The 18,514-nt window shown below is 29.2% G+C and overlaps 2 protein-coding genes across 3 annotated transcripts; one reads left to right on the top strand and one right to left on the bottom strand.

Annotated features, from left to right (window-relative positions):
- Positions 1–1,337: 1,337 nt before the first annotated feature.
- On the bottom strand, positions 1,338–9,179 carry LOC126555856 (uncharacterized). 2 transcript variants are annotated; one of them, XM_050210774.1, is made up of 4 exons: positions 9,040–9,179; positions 3,886–4,088; positions 3,040–3,267; positions 1,338–2,286 (listed from the first exon to the last, which is right to left on the bottom strand). In XM_050210774.1, the coding sequence occupies exons 1-4, from the start codon at positions 9,057–9,059 to the stop codon at positions 1,820–1,822; spliced, it is 918 nt and encodes a 305-aa protein (XP_050066731.1). In that variant the 5' UTR covers positions 9,060–9,179; the 3' UTR covers positions 1,338–1,819. The 2 variants fall into 2 exon arrangements, with proteins under 2 accessions (XP_050066731.1, XP_050066732.1); XM_050210775.1 differs by having other exon boundaries at positions 3,055–3,267.
- Positions 9,180–12,867: 3,688 nt separating this feature from the next.
- On the top strand, positions 12,868–14,714 carry LOC114123548 (uncharacterized). The gene is made up of 2 exons (XM_027986563.2): positions 12,868–13,486; positions 14,042–14,714. Exons 1-2 carry the CDS (start codon positions 13,180–13,182, stop codon positions 14,245–14,247), a joined length of 513 nt encoding a protein of 170 aa, XP_027842364.2. The 5' UTR covers positions 12,868–13,179; the 3' UTR covers positions 14,248–14,714.
- Positions 14,715–18,514: the final 3,800 nt, after the last annotated feature.

Below are 18,514 nucleotides of genomic sequence, written 5' to 3'. Positions count from 1 at the left end.
ATAGTACAAAATGAATCAAAAAAGAAAAGTTATAACAAATTTATGCATTTTTAGATTTTCTACAGTCTTAAAAATATAAAATAGTTAATGTACTTTCTATGGCTCATGCATACTATACTTTAACGAAAGTTAAATCAATAATATTAAAGCTATAGTGACCGATAAATTATGATACTATAAACTGGCGTATATTTTAATTATTTTGATAAATCTTTATTTGTTAAATTAAAATAATTAAACATGAATATTTTTCATCATGGGGTCCGTCATCTACAAAAGGTTAAGAACCACTGAACTAATGTATTAGGTATATTAGGTATAATATTTTATTGTACTGCCGATTATTTTATTTTATTATTTTTTCACAAATTTGCAGGTACCTAATAATTTTTATAAAAATCACATTTTTGGATAATATCATATTAAGTTCAGTAAACTTTTTATAATTATAAATTTTAAAGAAAACTGTACTGGCTGAAAATTGTGCCACCCTCAGTTGGATCATTACCTATTTTTTACCAGAGTGCAGATCAACGATTTAATTTAGGTAAAAAAAATATAATTTGACTTTTCTCCTTTTTTTTTAACCAGTGATTCGGATTACCTAGGAAAGACTTTTTATGAAAAGGTTAGAATGAAATTGGAGTCGTTTGAGAAAGCGTATGAAGATGATAATAAGGGCTTCCTCTTCTATTCCTAACCCAAATCATTATGAAGCCCCAAATAACTTTATGAAAATAATTATGAATAACTTTTATTGAAGTCTGAAATAATTTTATACCTACGTTAGGCTACGTGGCTACGTCCTACATGTTTCGTAAAAATGTGGCATTGTAGCAACTTATTTATTATTATATTTCAATACAAATATGTACATATAAACTAAAATTTATGAATGTAGGTATTGCGTTCATATTATTAAAATAATATTACTAAAAATACTAAAATAAAAAAATAACTTAAATTGTATTTAAAATATCTGTAGATATCAGTGGTGCACAATTTTTTTTGATCCACGACCCCCAAAATTATTTATTTTGATAATGTGACCCTCTTTCCTACCAACATTATGTAATTGTATAATATATATTTGTTTAATAGTCTTAAAGACTACTCTTAATGTATACAGCCTACAAACATTTTGTTCATACAAATTAAATCGTTAATTTTAAGCAACTTTAATATTTTATCTAATGAAAGACATTTATAATGCATTCGAGGATCTATATCAAATCGATTGACGGATATTAAACACGAGCAAGAGCATACACATATACGACTATTCCGATGTACAAAGTTTAAAATAATATGTCGGACCCGTTAATAACGTAAACTGGTTGGTTTTATAATTATTATTTTTTTTTTTATTATTCTTAATCTTAAATAAAATATAAAAAATATTGTACGACACAACATTGAGCACAATCAGTTATTCATAATAATAATAATAATAATAATAATAATAATAATAATTGCGATCGGAGAACGCGGTAGAGCTGCAGTAATAATAAAAATATAATATATTATACGCTTATTATACTATGTATTTAATATATAAATATATATATATATATGTATAAAAAAGGCGATAATAAAATAAATAAATAAATAGTTTATAATGATATGATGATATTATAATGTATATAGCTTTATTCAATTACGAAGTCTTAGACGGGTTCCCGGGAGACCGAAAATAATATATAATAATATCTTGGTTCATGCGATGAAGTTATATAATATAGTTGGTGGCTGCGGTGGGGTCAGCTACGGCTGCTGAGACCCGACGGGATCGGTCGGTCGGGAAACGAGCCGGGCGCGTTCAGAGCGCTTCGTCTCTGGGACCGGAATCGTGTTGCACGGCGGACGACTGTGACGAAGCTGCGGACGACATCATCGCTGGACCGCCACTCACGCCCCTGACGTGAGCCCTGTACGCGGCGAGCTGCGGGTAAGGCACGACGTCCGGTTGGGCGATGCTTCGCGCGTACGGTCCGCTGTTGTCGTAGCTGCCGAACGTGTCGGCGGCACCGGGCGCGGCGTACTGGTGCGAGTGCGTCATCACCGGCTGCTTGACGATCTCGTACGTCGTCTTGGACGATCCACCGTGACCGCCGCCGCTGAACAGCTTCTTGAACGCCACCAGAATGGCCAACGTCAGTGCGATCTTGCTCACCAACAGAGCCTTGCCGGCCAACAACGCCAGGCCTTTGTACGCCATGGCCAGCAGACCGCCTTTGAGCATCATCAGATACACTTGGCCGCCCTTGTCCTTTTTCTTCTTGCGACCTGCAAACACATCCAACGGACGACGACACATATTAAACCAAACGAAAAACGTTATTACAGGATCTTTTTTTTTTATTATTATTTTAATAAATTTTAAGACGTTTAGTTTTTTTTTTTTAATCGTTTAAGAGCCCGAGAGTTTTATTAGACGGGGCTTACGTTTGATTTGACTTGACCCGTCTAACTACTCGTAAGTACCCGTTTTTTGTAGTATGATTTATTATAATACGCGCTAATAATTTGTGTCGTTAATTGTTTGTCGCAATATTTTAGCTTTTAAATTATATTTTTAGTAATATTATTTATAGATTTCTTAAAATAAATTTATTTCCGGTGTACCTAACTCCGCATTTTGTATATTAGGTTAAAGGAAATATTAATTAATTGGATCTTGCACTTTTTAATATTTATGATTTTGATTGAAATCTTGAAATCTGTCCGATCTCTTGAATTTCGAACGTCATTTATAGAAGTAGAAAAGGTATTTACTTTAATTTGCTTATTCGCAAACAGGGCACTAGTCCAAAAACAGCAAAATCCTACATATCTTAAATTAATATACTGTTATTATTACTACATTAAAATTGCAGTATACGATAAAATTCATAGTTTACCAGCGATTATATTACACAGTTGTGGTTTTATAAACTTATTGAAATATTATAATTTATTTTATCATTATGTCTTGCAATATTTTTTAATGCACGATCTACACAATGTCAGAAGTGTATTGTATGCTGTATATTACATTACCAGTTAAGTACACACCATCATCGAGGTCCCTGCCTTCTTCGAACATCTGTGGCATGGACAGCTGGAGCGATCTTGACCTGGCGAACCTGGACAATTTTTCATACAACATCGAATCCACATGTTTACCGAAATCGGCTGAGTTCTCAGGGATCACGTTTTCAGCTACTTCGCTGTTGTCTACTTCTAACGATCTGCCGTTGTTTTCAGATTTTTTCACCAGTGATATACCTAAAATAGTAATACAGTATATTGTTATAAACGATCTCAATGTTCTTCCCACAAAATATATCGAATTACGTAAATAGGTAAGTACAACAATTTCATAGAAATTAAATCGTATATTATAAAAGTACAATCGAACTCAATGTCCACATTAGCAGACGACGTTAAGTATTTGAATAAAAGTGAAAACGCAAATGTCTTAACATGCGTGAAATTAAACAACGTTAACTGTTAAAATTCATTGGAAAAGAAAATATACATGCATCTGACATTTAAACGTATTTTCGTTTTTAAAGGGAAAACAGTGATTCATGTACAGTTCTTGAACTAAACGCATTGTCTTAGTATATAATAATACTATAATAGTGAAATAAAGTACAAACATAAGCGCTTCCGTATGTGTAACAAATCTAAAATAATTAACTATACACTATCTATGCAATACTGTTATAATTAGAACGAAAATCGATTCGACCGCATATAAATAGTATTGTATAAATATACGTCTTGATTAATAATATACTTTAAATTGAAAGTATAAAGCTTTACCATAATTCAATAACCATTTTTTTGATATAATAATAAATTTATTGTAATAACAATCTTCAATCAATTACACGTTACCGTCAGTTATTTGAATGTTTTCCATATGAATGGCTCTGTCCAGCATCCGGAGTGCCCGACTCTTCAAGCACACAACCATTTCCGGTTGGTCCGAACACTGTCTGTACGCATTAAACATCATCCGAAAACCAGAAACTTCGGGAGTCGAAGACGGTGGCCCTTCTGAACTGGCCATGCACATTGTACAGCCCAAGACTGTTAACCTGCATATGAACAAAAAAAAAAAAAAACAGACCGGTGTTAAAAATTATATAATATATTATCCTTTTAATAAAAATAGCAATTGAGCTCATTTTAGTCAATAGATATAAACCTGCATCATACGGTAAAAATTAATTTAACACATTTTACTAGAAAAAAAAATGCATTCAACATTGCAACGGACATAATAAACTTTTTTTTCATACGTTTTTAACGTGTTTCCGATATCAAGTTATTATAATATATCTATTATACAGACGTATCGTACATTTGTCTGTGATTAAACGTGTAAATTCCATTCATTTGTAAAATCATAATCGTAAAATAATATATAATAAAAATATGATGGTGCAAAAAATCTTATTGACCTACATGGGATTTCAAAAACTGAAATATTGTATAAATGGATTTTGTGCAATTCATGTATGTCAGATTAAAAAAACTGTCAGTGTTTTTTTTCTTTTTAATCAAAGCGAATAGCGTATTTATACGCTTTTTATTATCATATTTAATACTCGCCTCAATTTTTGAGCTGAGATATTTGAATTTTACGTTTTAGTTATGGATATATAAATAGTAAATACATATTATATATATTCTATATTTTTAAATGTATATTTATGCGTAGGTACTCAATAAACATAATAATTGTTTAGTAATAAACAATCACATACATAATAACATATAATAACAGAAAATTTAATTGCATATTGTCTATAGTGAGTACTGAGTAAGTATTTAAAATAAGCTAAGTGTCCATAACTTATGGATTATTATATTATTATAAAATTTTCATAAATTCATAATATATTAAGTAAGAATATATATCAAAATAATATAATTTAAACAATTCTCAGAAAATGAACTCATAAAAAAAAAATGTATGTTCATTTATTATTGTTGAATTAAGATAGAGATTATCAGACATAATATTTTGAATTACCATGACAATATTCGGATTGGACATAAAAAAATCTGTAAGAAAAAATTCTTAAAAATAAAATATAAGTGTTAATATTTGTTGTATAAGTTTATTTATTTATTTTTTTTTAACAGTGTTATAATTTACGTCATGTTAAACAACATCATATTATGGTTTTTATAGTTTTCAGTCAAATTATTAATATTGTTATTTTATTCGTAATAAAAAATATAATATAGTATTGTTAGTATACTTATCCGGGTATCTACTTATAAATTCAGTTTTGATTAAATTAAAGCCATTTATAAAACTGTTAAACTGTTACCGTAAACTTCAATAATACGAAGTATTATATTATTATTATTATAGTAAAATATTGTTCATAATATTGATAGTTAGTAACAATTATAGTTATGATCTAAGTATTATAATCCTTTCACTAGGAAAAACAATTTAATCCATTAAAAAATTCTTAACTATGCATAAATGTGCATTCACTTTCCTCAACAATGCTGGTATTATAGATTTTCACGGAAAATAAATCATTTACATGACAGTGAATTTTTTCCATCGTAATATAAAAATGCGACTCGCGTAACTGTCGACGAGTATATTGGAATTAGAAAGTATTAAAATAATATTATCATAAATACAGGACACAGCACATGGACATTTCGGAATCGCATCGATTGACGTTTAGGAAAACATTTTTCTGGACACCACATGAATACGGTTGTTTTGATCGTATTCTATTTCAAGTATGGTGGAATAAAAGCATCTATAGTTTACTACTACGCGTGTCAGGATACTGCAGTGAAAATATTGTTAGTTAAATAAAATTTGAACGTCACGTTATTTATGTCACCCCTAATGACGTTTATTCGCATGTGCGTGAGTTCGCTCATTATTATATTATAGCATGTACGATACGACGTCAATCCGTAATTATTATGAAAACAATGTCAATCGCTTTCGGGTTTAAACACCGAATCGCCAAAATATTGTGTTTACATGGTCTAATTTGTTTAGTCGACTTTTACCGCGAGCACGCGCGCAAACTCTGATGTGTCTTTGCTGCGTGCACGACGCATGAGTGTATAAGTAGGTAGACGGGCGGAACAAGTGGTATTATAATAATATTATAATAGCAGAAGTAATAATAAAGATGGGAATAATAATATGATAATAATAACGACGACGACGATAATAATGATGCGTGTATACGGTTAATTTTGCCACGGTACGGATACGCGCTTTTTCGGGTGACGAGGCAAAGTTATTGTTTATTTCCCGCCTTTTGTCTCCGGTATTAATTAATCGACGCTTTTATTTAAATTGTCATTATGCCTCACACCGCGTGAACCGCGAAGCTTGTGTGCAGACATTCCGATAGGGACGACGAGACAAACCTCAACGGTTCACTAGGCCAATACCCCGGCGGCGAAAATCTATTTACAACGAGAAGTCGCGCGCGTGCCCCGGCTCAGGTTTTCCGGCGAAAAACAGCAGTGAACACTACACCCGAAAACACGCGCCGCGTGGATTACGCACAAAAACGTGTATACAGAAAATTAGAAAACATTCTCATTAACAACTACCTGTACAGCATTCGTGTGCGATGCCTGTACAATACTGTGGCCTACAAGTATAAGACGGACGTTTCTCGACTGCACTCGGCGGTGGCGTAATGAATTTCACTATAGTGATCATCGGATGGGCCAAGAAGAGTACATGTCTAATGAATTTGTCTCACATATTTCGCTACAGTTAATCATATACATAATGTATAGGTATGTATATTCGAAATAGTGTGTCTGGCTTGAAACTGGACAATACGCGATAATATCGTGTCGGACTTCCTGTTTTTTTTTTTTCATTATCATTACTCATTATTATCTTTTACTAAGTATTTATAATACGTACAAGAGTTGTCCATCAACGAAAAAAAAATCTCTACGGATGACCTAATTTAAAATGTATATATATATAAAGTATAAATAATGTATTCAATTTGTAAAGACATCATCGTATAATACAATATATATTATCATTCACGTGGATACAAGGAATTTGTTTATTGTGCACACGCTCGGCTCGTCGTTTGCGCATTGATACCACCGTAACGTAGAGTTTAAATCGACCGAAATGGCCACAGTTGTTTAGTTTATTGTAAATGAAAAAAAAATATACTTTTCAATCAAATATGTTTGTTAGTAGTAACATATTTTGAGTGCATGGTTGGGAATAAACAAAATCAAAAAAAAAAAAAAAAAAAATACAATTCGTAATAATTATTAGTATCTTAATAAAAATGTATCGTTTCAATTGAATATGTGACTAGATTGTCACAGAAGAAATAAAATATGTATAATCAATAATTTAAGTATAAAAGAGTATAATGAAAAAATAAATAATAATCATCGTAATATTTCCGGGAAAAATAAAACTAAAAATTATTCACATAATATCCAAGATAAAAAATAAAAATAAATATGTTTTTAACCTATTGTTTTGATTTAATACAATTTTGTTATCCCTTGTAATGTATATTAATTGATAACCTTTATAAAATACTTTTATATTATACGAAAGTAAAACAACATAAAAATTGTAGTTTTATTAAATAACATATAATGGAACTTAAATAAAACAAAATATGTATACATGTCTTTTAGTTTTTTTTACATGTATTTCATAAATAATTAATAACCTAATTGTACAAGATACATAACGCACTCGTATATGTACCTAATTATATTCAAAAAAAAAAAAAAATTTTAGTACCTATATTATTACTATTTAAATTTGTTTACTTATAGTTTTTTAAGAATACATCTAAATTATCTTCAAAACAAAATAAAAAGAAGTATATTATGCAAAAACGAAAAAGATGTAATTATTTTAATTTATTACGAGTATATTACATTTTGAAACAAATATTTGAAAAACACGTATTCGTGTTAATAATGATAATTGAAATTGCCTTTCAAATTAAAACACTTTTAATTAATTATGAAATATCTCCTACTTTAAGATAATTTTCGATATTATATTGATTCTTTGTATAATTGTAAAAGCACATGGTCAAAAAGGATCTGATATATTAATTTACCTACGATAACACTATCGTATTAAAATTTACCAAAGTCTAAAACACAATTTTTATTTATAGTGTAGAAATATTAGTTTTATTATTCAAAGATAGATCATCAAATTATAATTAAGAACTTAGAACAATTTAAAAATTAAAATTAAGGTAAATTTACAATATTTTTGCTGAGTTCAAACATTTCCAATCCAAAGTCAACGTATCCATATACTACTAACAAATTGAATATACTAAGATGATCTAATGATAAGTTTTCAAGTAATTTACTAAATCATAAATTTAAATTTAAATAACACACTTATAACCAAAATCTGACACTGTAGATGGTGGCAGTTTAAAGGTCTTCATAAGTTAGAGTTGTATGCAATTCTTATAAACATTACCTATATTAAAAACAATATGAATATCTGAATACTTTTAATACTTGGCGTAGGTTAGTAGCGTTTTAATCACGTGTGTACTTATAAAATGTCTATAAAATAATATTTTAGAGATTTATTAGAGTAACGGTAACTTTAAAGTGTCTACGATAACTTAGGCCATGAGATGAAGCCGCAAATAAATACTTATTTTAAAAAGGGTTAAAAATCATAAAAATATCTAGTATTGTCGTTTCGCGTATCTCTTTTACACTGTTTTACGATTATCCCAATCTAAGATTTGACTTTATACTAAATTGAGCGTGAGAACATAATGTATATAAATAAAATATTTGCGATTTAATATATTCTAATATCAATTTTACGATTTTTAGATGATCATAAATAAGCAGTTTACCGTTGCGAGGATCGAATAAATTTAGTGTGATTTTTGAACCTAATGAAATAAGACTCGTGCCGGCCTCAGAGTTATAAGTCGTAACACGTTTCTAAAATTCACGATATAGCTATATCTATATTATAATAATATTGTAATGATTTACCATAGCAGCGACGTATCCATGTCTGCGGACGGAAACGGTGGCGTTGTCCTATTTTAATCGATCCAAAAATACAATAACCGCGGCGGTTGGTCGGTATCGACTGAACGACGGTCGGCCGGCGGTGGCTCGTTTTATTCGACCAGAATTGACGCCGTCCGCTGTGTACGCCGTCCAGCGGGGAGGGGTCTAGACGTGACGGGACGTGGGGAAATCTGATGGAACGCGGGTAGGCAAACGCGATGAGTCGGTCGCCACCGCGGTGGAAAGGCGCGTGCGCTTGTAGGTCCATATGGGCGGGTGAGTGCCAAGTATACGCGACGGATGGGGAAGGTCGTAACAGAACGTAAAACATAATGAAAAGCGCGTACTACTTGAGGTTTCCCCGAACATTACACGGGTTCCATCCATCCTGGCGGCCTTGTGCGACGGCGGGTGGGGGAGATCTCTATGTGTAGCGAAAATCTTTCACGAAAAACGACGACACCGCCGCCGCCGCCGCCGTGTGCATATTATTATATTACCATTGTATACCTACTGTGGTACACGCACGTCTAATATTATATCATTATCGTTGTAATTATAAATATAATACAATATATTATACATGTTCGTGTGCCTATACACGTGCACGATGATTGGTATAGGTACATCGCGTGCCATGTACGGTTAGGAGAGGAGTGTGCTTTTTTTTTTTTTAAATATTTTCATTATTATTGTTATTATTTTGATTTCTTTTGTCACCGGCTGGCTGATCCCAAAATAACTTCGATCTGCCCACCGGTACTTCTTAATCGTTCGCTTTACCGTCATTGACGTTTTCAGGCTTTACAAAAAAAAATATATGTAACTCGACCAACAACTCGACCCGCTCTGTTCATTTTATAATATTATTAATATATATCATTATACTTATGTTGTTTTATCGCATTATTTTTGATAAATATATAAAATGTATTTTACCTTTTTGGTCAAAATTCATGTTAATTTTTTTTTAATTTAATTCAGTTAATATATTTTATAATGTGTGATACATACGACGAGTAAACGTATCAGATATTTTTAAACTTAAAAACTCTAGTTTTTTAACTATGTATATTGTAGTAAGTATTAGTATATGCGTGAATTACGACTAGCAAATTTTAACAAATATTTTGAAAAATATATAACACATGTCTTTCATTTAACAATTTAAATTATTAATTAGCAAATATAAGATAATAGATAATTTTTTTAAGTATATATTATATGCATGTATAATAAGTCGGCGATTTTTTTTTTTTTTTAAATTAACATAAAGGCTTCAATCACAAAAATTATTAGCCTATAAAATTACTTAGTGTTAATTTTATTTATTTATGAATTCATAAATTTATAATATTAACAATTATTATTAAAGGATTATAATAATAATAATAGTGAGTAGTTGATAAAAATATAATTCATAATCATGGTTCTCTAATATTGAACATGTGTGTGTGTGTATCTCATAGCATAAGCTAGACTTAGCTGCTCTCATCTGGTCCCCCAATAATTCCATAATTCTTACTCAAAACCTGGTAGATATCTATCGAAAACTCTTTCTTACGAGTTTTTCCATTCAAATTTAAAGTACAAAGACAACTTCTCACTGATTATAATAGAGTCCTAAGATTTTTTAATACAACTTTCTTAAAAACTGAAGAAAATATCTAAATTTAAATTTTTTGTTCAAACCACTCAATGATAAAATACATTTTAGATCTTTATTAGAGAAACTCAATTTTAAAACCAACCCAAAATACACCAAAAACAATAAACTATTTTTATTAAATAACATACATTCAAATTATTCAATAAATTCATTAGCAAAATATATGCTAATATCATTAAGTAATTCGACCAATCAAGGTCTATTTTATTGTAGTGTTAGTGGTATTAAATAAATTTGTAATTTGATTTAATCCTATAATGCAGCGGTTTCTAACCCATGTGTCGCGAGCAACATCGTACTGGGCCGTGAACCATATAATATTAAATATATATTATATGAATATGATTACGTATATATATGTGCTATTAGTGGGCTTCAAAGATTTTTTTTTACGAAATTGGTGATTCGCACAACTAAAAATATCGGGCACCGCTGCTATAATATGATCAATTTATATACTATGTACCTGTGATAGATTGCCTACCTCTAATATAATACTAATTGCATTATCATAAAAGTCTCCCGTGAACGCCAACCGGAATGGTTATAATATAACCTAAATCTTAACTAACTTACTGACTGGTAAACATAGTGACAGAAAAATGATAGATCAAGGCTTGCAATTTACACAGTAAGTTAAGTTAGGTACCACACATTTAGTGAAAAATAAGAAAGCATTTTACAAAATTCTAAAGTGTTGCTTGGCGCTTGCACAATGTTTTGAGATTCAAATTGGTTAGTGAAAATGTTTAAATTTTGAACACTGTTAAACCGAATATGAAAAAACAAATTAAATAAAGTTTAAATCATATTATAGGATTTTTATTATTAATGGGCAAAGAAGTGTACGTGGTTAGCAATAATTATATATCATTTTAAAACAGAATTAATCTAATGACATTATTTAATTTGTCACAGACAACGCTATGCGGGATCAGCTAGTTATTCATATTATTTTCTTGTATTCTAAATAAAATTATTATTATATTGTATTTACATATTTATGATTTATTTTATACCAAGAACTGTTATATTTATACTTATGTGTTTTTTGAAAATAGAATTTATTTTCCATAAATAAATAAATATTATACAAATATGAAAAATAAAAACAATAAACAAAGTAAAAATTAATTAATATTTAATATCTCTGTAATGTTAGGTAGAGGTTTTAATCAAAAATTAATATTTTTTTGGTTTCAAAACAATATTAAAAAATTCTAAGGTCTTCGTATATAAACGGGCATTAGTTAAAAATAATAATGATGTAGACATTGTAATTTGTTCGGTATAGGAGAGCCGTAGAAATTACTCAGTGTACCTTAACATAATTGCATATACCTAGTTTAAAATGAAAACTGAAAGCGTTATTTTTTTACCCCGAAAAACTCTCCAACCTATGGAACATCATAGAAGACAAGCCACGCACGTACACATTGTCTAAGACGTCCGGAATTTGTTTAATGGCTAGAGTTTTTGGCGTGAGCAACAATGGCATGCAAAGTCAATAAACGGGCCGTTATTATTCGTTATTATGAAAAGTGTTTAAGCATTGTTACAAAAGTGTGTCGAGATGATCCTGATTGCCGTTGATTAAATACCTCTGGGCTTTTATATCCTCTACAGCGGAATCTATAACAATAAATATGCGAAAAAAACACGTATGGGCCTGGAGTGGTGTTGTATCCAAGTAGTATGAAGGTAAACTAACCTATCCGGAGATATCTTTGGAATAATTAATGTAGATCAACGTAGTTGTTCGATTTTCCTACCATGGCTATATATATAATAAATAATAATATATATGTGTATATTGGAGTGGTTCGGTGTAATGTATTCGTTCAAAAATAACAATGATCACTTTATTAAGATTGAATGCAAACCATTACTATTACTGTATTAATGAGCGTGTATTAGATAATATTGTATTAAAAAAATAAAATATATGATCCCTACACGACGATTAACGTAAACTATTTATTAATAAATAACATTTTAAAAATAATAGAAAAATTTTATCGTGTAAAATTTAACTTTAATTTAGATAAAGTATCCTTTTTTCGTTAGTATATTATGTTTATAACATGTTCGTTTTTTTTCTATCATTTTACTATTCAATTTAGTGAAACAATACAGTCGTTATACGCTCAAATGCAATCATCACTCAAATTTTAAGTATAATTCGTGTCCAATATGTATGTCATATAAGTAGAACGATCGTTTAAAGCAGCCGAAAGACTAATATGATAATTATTAACGAGCAAAATATTATTATAGACATTACTGTTGGTTGAAATGTTTACGGTCAATTCTTGTCGTAATAATACGTCTTTGCAATTGAACTGCGTGTATTTATATATAATATGTATATTGACATCACGGAGTTATAAAAAGCGTATGCAATTGAAGACAACTGGCCAGTTTAGGTAAGTCAATCGTAATTTGTCAACATGCGATTCGAAATAAATATTTGTCTTCTATTGGTAATGTCAATTATTGCCAAGATATCCAATTCAAGTTCGTCTACAACAAACAGTCCACAAATCAAGGACTTAGATCGTTTGGTAATAACAGATAATTTGGAAGCCACGAAGAGTTCGGATTCAACGATCGGAAGGATTTCGAAAGTTTTGGAGTGTTTTGTAAATCCATCTAACGAAAGCACCAATACTACGTGGAACGAATGTCATGACGTATTTTCATCGATTTGGATTTCAGCACGACACGTGCTGCTCAGCGACGATAACGAAATTGAAGGTATTCATACAACTAGTAATGCTTAATTCTCCTCAATACCTCCAACTAAAAATTGATAGGTATATTTTGTTTTGTGCGTTTCCGATGTTTTATAATAATGGTTTGTACATATTTCCTTCGCATAACTAATAATGAACTCCCTAATTTAAGTAACATACAATTTGCATACATATTTTATTAGTATATAGTATACATGAAATAAGCATTTAAAAAAAAAACTGAAAATAATCAGGTATAAGCTTGAATAAATTTATTTTTTAAAAATACACTGAGTATTGGATCTCAATATTGACATAAAAATAAAATTTGCATGGAGTATAGATTATCGAAATCAACATTCCTTCATCATACCTATTCGTAATCGTTTGACCGTTTCGTAAACCTTTGATGTATTGCAATAGTCTTGGATTATTATAAAATAGTATAATATAATAATATTATAATATCACATTATCACACAATATTCAGATTTAATTTAACCAACTTTCGATAGAACGTTTGTTTTTTTTTCAAAAAATCTCGTCATACTTTTAACATTATTTTTTATTTTTTCAGAAAGTAAAAAATCGAAGAAAAAACAATGGGACCTACAGACTCTAATGCTTGGTGCAGGAGTGAAGTTGATTTTGTTCCTACCAGTTTTGGCAGTCCTGACGGGAAAAGCCATTTCGCTAAGTTTGACATCACTGTTGATCACGTCTTTGGGTTTCCTCTACAGAAACCAATTAGAATCGTTTACCAAACGTAGCGATTTCATATGATATATTAATTAATTCGATAAAGGAATCCAAGTTTGACATACCACTATGTTATAATATTGTAATATTTACCCCACGAGGGTAAACATTATGACATTATTCGTTGTATAAATACAACAAAATAGTTATGTTAACTATTGTAAAATTATTATAACATTACTATGAATAGGTATGCAAAAAATGAATTTGATATGGTTATAAAGTATTTATAAGCCTTATATTCAATTAAATGTTGATTGATTTAATTTTTCATCAGGCAAATGCACCAATTTTGAGATCACTCATACTTCCTGTTAGAAATAAGTATTCACCTTTCCTGTGATATTTTGGTATCTACTATTTAGTGTAATTCATTATTATTTATTTTTAGATTGACTACCTATGTACTTTTTAGATTCGCGATGTATAATATATCTATTTATATCTTATATCTATAATATAATATGTACTAACATTGCGCAGATAATATTTGAACGCAAAGAAATAATATTATTTAAATTTTAAACTATTTAAGCTTATATAATTTATATAGATTATAGTTATAGAAGTTTTACTATGAAAATCAAGTTTGCGATCAATTTTTGTGTATTTATTAAAAATTTAAGAAAAAAAACTGTATCAATCAATAAGTAGTTACTAATCACATAAATTATTGGTTTTAATATTCTATTATAATAATACTTACAATTATACAACTTATTATTTTTAAACTGTAAGATTTGTGTTTTATACATTATTATGTATTTGTAATTTGGGAATTTCTAGCTATAGTCAAATAACTCCGCTGTGTTATATATTTTAACAGTTTAACACATAAACTGCTGGTTTTTTAAATATGTCGTATCACTGTACATAACTTACCTATAATATTATGATATTATATTATTAATATGTATGTTTTATGTGAAACTATTTAACAATCTACGCTGATCATCGTACAACAATATATTTTGACTCAAAAATCTGTAGAGTGCAGGTTTAACAAAGATATTTTGATTTATAGTTTCATATTCCGCAAAAGAGAAACGTCGATTCTAAGATCAACGTTTTGACGTGTCATGGTCATAATGACAGCTTGATTTTACACTGGATATGTGCATAAAATCGTTTATTATTCGAATAAATTTCTCACGTTTAAAGTCATTTATGTCGCTTTTATTCAAAATTTTTTTTTCTTTTAATATGTGGAAATCACCCGGCTAGAATACCTAATTATTTTGTTCACATTAAATTACATATTCCGTTAGCAAAAATGTCCTTATTAAACAATAATAAACCTATAACACACATCGCTATAAATTGTCTGTTTACGAACCATCAGCTGTCCAAATATAACATAAATAAACTATTTTCATTTTTTTTCTGCTCGAATTTACACCAATGGTACCATTTACTATTATGAGAATTTTAACAATACCAAAATGTCCAAAATACACCATGCATATGTACCTACCGGATAAAACTTACGAAAATGCTTGGGGCCTGATCTAAATAACAATACAATAATATCTAAGTATATAACAATTAGTATTACTTTTCTTAAGACAGGACTGCATACCCGACGATGTAAAACGGTAGGTAGTATACAAAACTATACAACACAGTAGAGAGCCTACATAATAGGTATATATATTATTATATAGGCTATCTGCAATAGAGGTCCGCGTCATAGACTATAATATATCACATATATTATTATTATTATTGTATTATATTATACCTCTATGGGTCGCGTATATAATAATAAAATACATAGAAGCACAGTAAATTGTTTAGGTAAAAAACAAATCTTCATAAAATGCAACTATGCATATTAATATAGCTTAACACGTGATAAGAAACGCTTGTATTGTATAAATTCTTATATACGTCGATGAATGCCATTTAGACGTTTATTGTTTAGGTGAAATAAAAAATAATCTTATGCTCGAGACACATATTTTAATACTATTTGGATACAGGATGCATTCAATCGTATATACTCATTATTTTTACAATTATAAGTTTCATTTTTTTCTCGAATCATATCTGAACAGATCTTGGGATGCTGTGAATATTTTTAGTTTATTGGAGATTTTTCGACATTTTAAACAATCAAAAATAAATAAATGAATAAAAATTAAATCGCATACCTAAATAATATTATTGAATATACACCATAGTATAATGTACCAAATAAATATTTTACTTCTTCTTACTAAAATATATTATGGTATAGTCTATATAGGTAATTAATAAATCAATTAATTTTATCATAATATCGCAATATCTAGCAGAAATATAGTTGAAATTAAATTTAATATAATTATATAATATAATATTATATGAATTTTAGGTTAAACATTATGCATTTTATCGTAGTAATTACACGCTGTAGTCGCAATAATAATTTTGAATCTATATACCTAATACTATACCATAACATTTTATTACAGTAACCTTATTTGTTACTAAATAAGTTAACTGATGTGGTTTTCAAATTAGTTTTAATATAAAGTCACCAGGAATTATAACTATAAATTCTGGAGGAAGGTAGCTTGAAGAGCTCAATTCACCTAAAAGTTCTCCTAACTCACTTAATTTTAACTGTTTGGGTAATTAAAATATTGATAATGACATAAATATTCGCTGAAAATATTAAAAGTGTATTCTATTTTATATTTTTGGTATAGAAAATAGAATTTGAATAGAGACAAGTGTTTAAAATATTTATGCTTCTACAGTAGTTACATATAATTTGATACAGAAATAATAGCATCACTAAATACTACTATTTATACAATCATGTATAAAATTATACTATAAAGTTTAATTTGATCTCAATCCTGAGATAAAATTTTCTATAGAACCCGGAGTGATTCATCAGTGTTATAATTAATAATAATACATATTTTATCTGTGGCTAAATGTTGTCCAATTTTATTTTTATATTAATTTTATTTAAAACTAGAATTGGTAAAAACGTTGGATATTATAATATAAATTATGACTATTACCTGCAGTTATAATACTATACAAATAATAGATTAAAATAATTATGATTTCTCTAAAGTTCTTTATAATATCATTATTTGTTCGTACCTAATCATATTATGTTGTGGTGCCGTCTAATAAATGTATACAAATTACCGTTCAGTATCTATATACTTATACACGGTAATGTTATGCGCACAAAGTCCCGTTGGAAGAGCATACCTATAAGTTATAAGTTATAACATAATGTGATTTGTTCATTGATATATTAGCTGCGTAAAGGCAGGTTACGACGCGCATTCAGCAATTATGTTTCATGACCCCCTCGTGACAATAGCTGCGTCCTGCGTGCGCTAAACAATAATATAATATTTAGACACCATTCGATAGAATAATTACAGTAATATTGTACGGAAATCACATCTGCATCATAGGTACGTGGTACTTGGCCATCTATAGAATACGACAGTCGGCACTGTTATTATACATTAGTATAATATTATTAAAGTTTATATACCTACAACGTTAAAGAATTTACCGTCACAGTTGATCGTGCCATGTTTTGTCCATCTAAACTTATGAATGTTTTTTTGTATTTTTTACATTATATTGTAATTGTTGTTGTTTTTCAAACATGTATATTATGTTAACAATTTATTTCAATACTTACGAAATTATAAAGTAAAACATTGATATAATGAAATAACGATTAATCGATAAAACAGATTACCAATTATCTTTGTTATTATTTAGTTACCATCATGATTTAAGATAGTATTGTTGCCGGACGAATTATTGTGCACGTACACGGAAACGGTCCAGTGGAAACCCACCTTTATACCAAGTTTGTGGTTAATACCAGGTATACGATAGCAACATGGTATGTGGTTATAACCGGATATGTGTTTCTAACTAAATATGTGATTATAACCTGGTATCTGTGACCTTGTATATGGTTACTACCAGGTATATGATAGTGACCTGTTAAACAGTTTTAACTATATATGTGATTATAACCTGGTAACTGTTTGTAACCTTGTATGTGGTTATATCCTGGTATATGGTTGTAACCAGGTTCGTTTTTATACTAAGTATGTAGTTTTACCATTTATAAGCATATTCTATAACATAAAACATTTTAACTTACGAACGCCAATTTTTTAAAAAATTTTAAAGTATATGTATATACTAATTATGATAGGAAAGATTTAGGTAGTTTTAGTATGGAAGGGTTGAAATTTAACTTTAAAATTGGTTTTATAATTGAATTTAGATTTTCTGAAAAATATGAGGTACT

This window comes from Aphis gossypii, chromosome 1, assembly GCF_020184175.1.
Source record: "Aphis gossypii isolate Hap1 chromosome 1, ASM2018417v2, whole genome shotgun sequence".
Classification (NCBI taxonomy): Eukaryota; Metazoa; Arthropoda; class Insecta; order Hemiptera; family Aphididae; genus Aphis; species Aphis gossypii.
The sequence above is the reverse complement of the archived record's forward strand: the minus strand, read 5'-3'. Positions and strand labels throughout refer to the sequence as shown.

Coding starts and splice junctions, on each gene's coding strand:
- LOC114123548 (XM_027986563.2), top strand. CDS start 13,180: ATGCGATTCGAAATAAATATTTGTCTTCTATTGGTAATGTCAATTATT. Junction 13,487..14,041: donor CGACGATAACGAAATTGAAG/GTATTCATACAA, acceptor TTATTTTTTCAG/AAAGTAAAAAATCGAAGAAA.
- LOC126555856 (XM_050210774.1), bottom strand. CDS start 9,059: ATGGATACGTCGCTGCTATG. Junction 4,089..9,039: donor ATGGATACGTCGCTGCTATG/GTAAATCATTAC, acceptor GTTCATATGCAG/GTTAACAGTCTTGGGCTGTA. Junction 2,287..3,039: donor TGATGGTGTGTACTTAACTG/GTAATGTAATAT, acceptor ATGTGTTTGCAG/GTCGCAAGAAGAAAAAGGAC.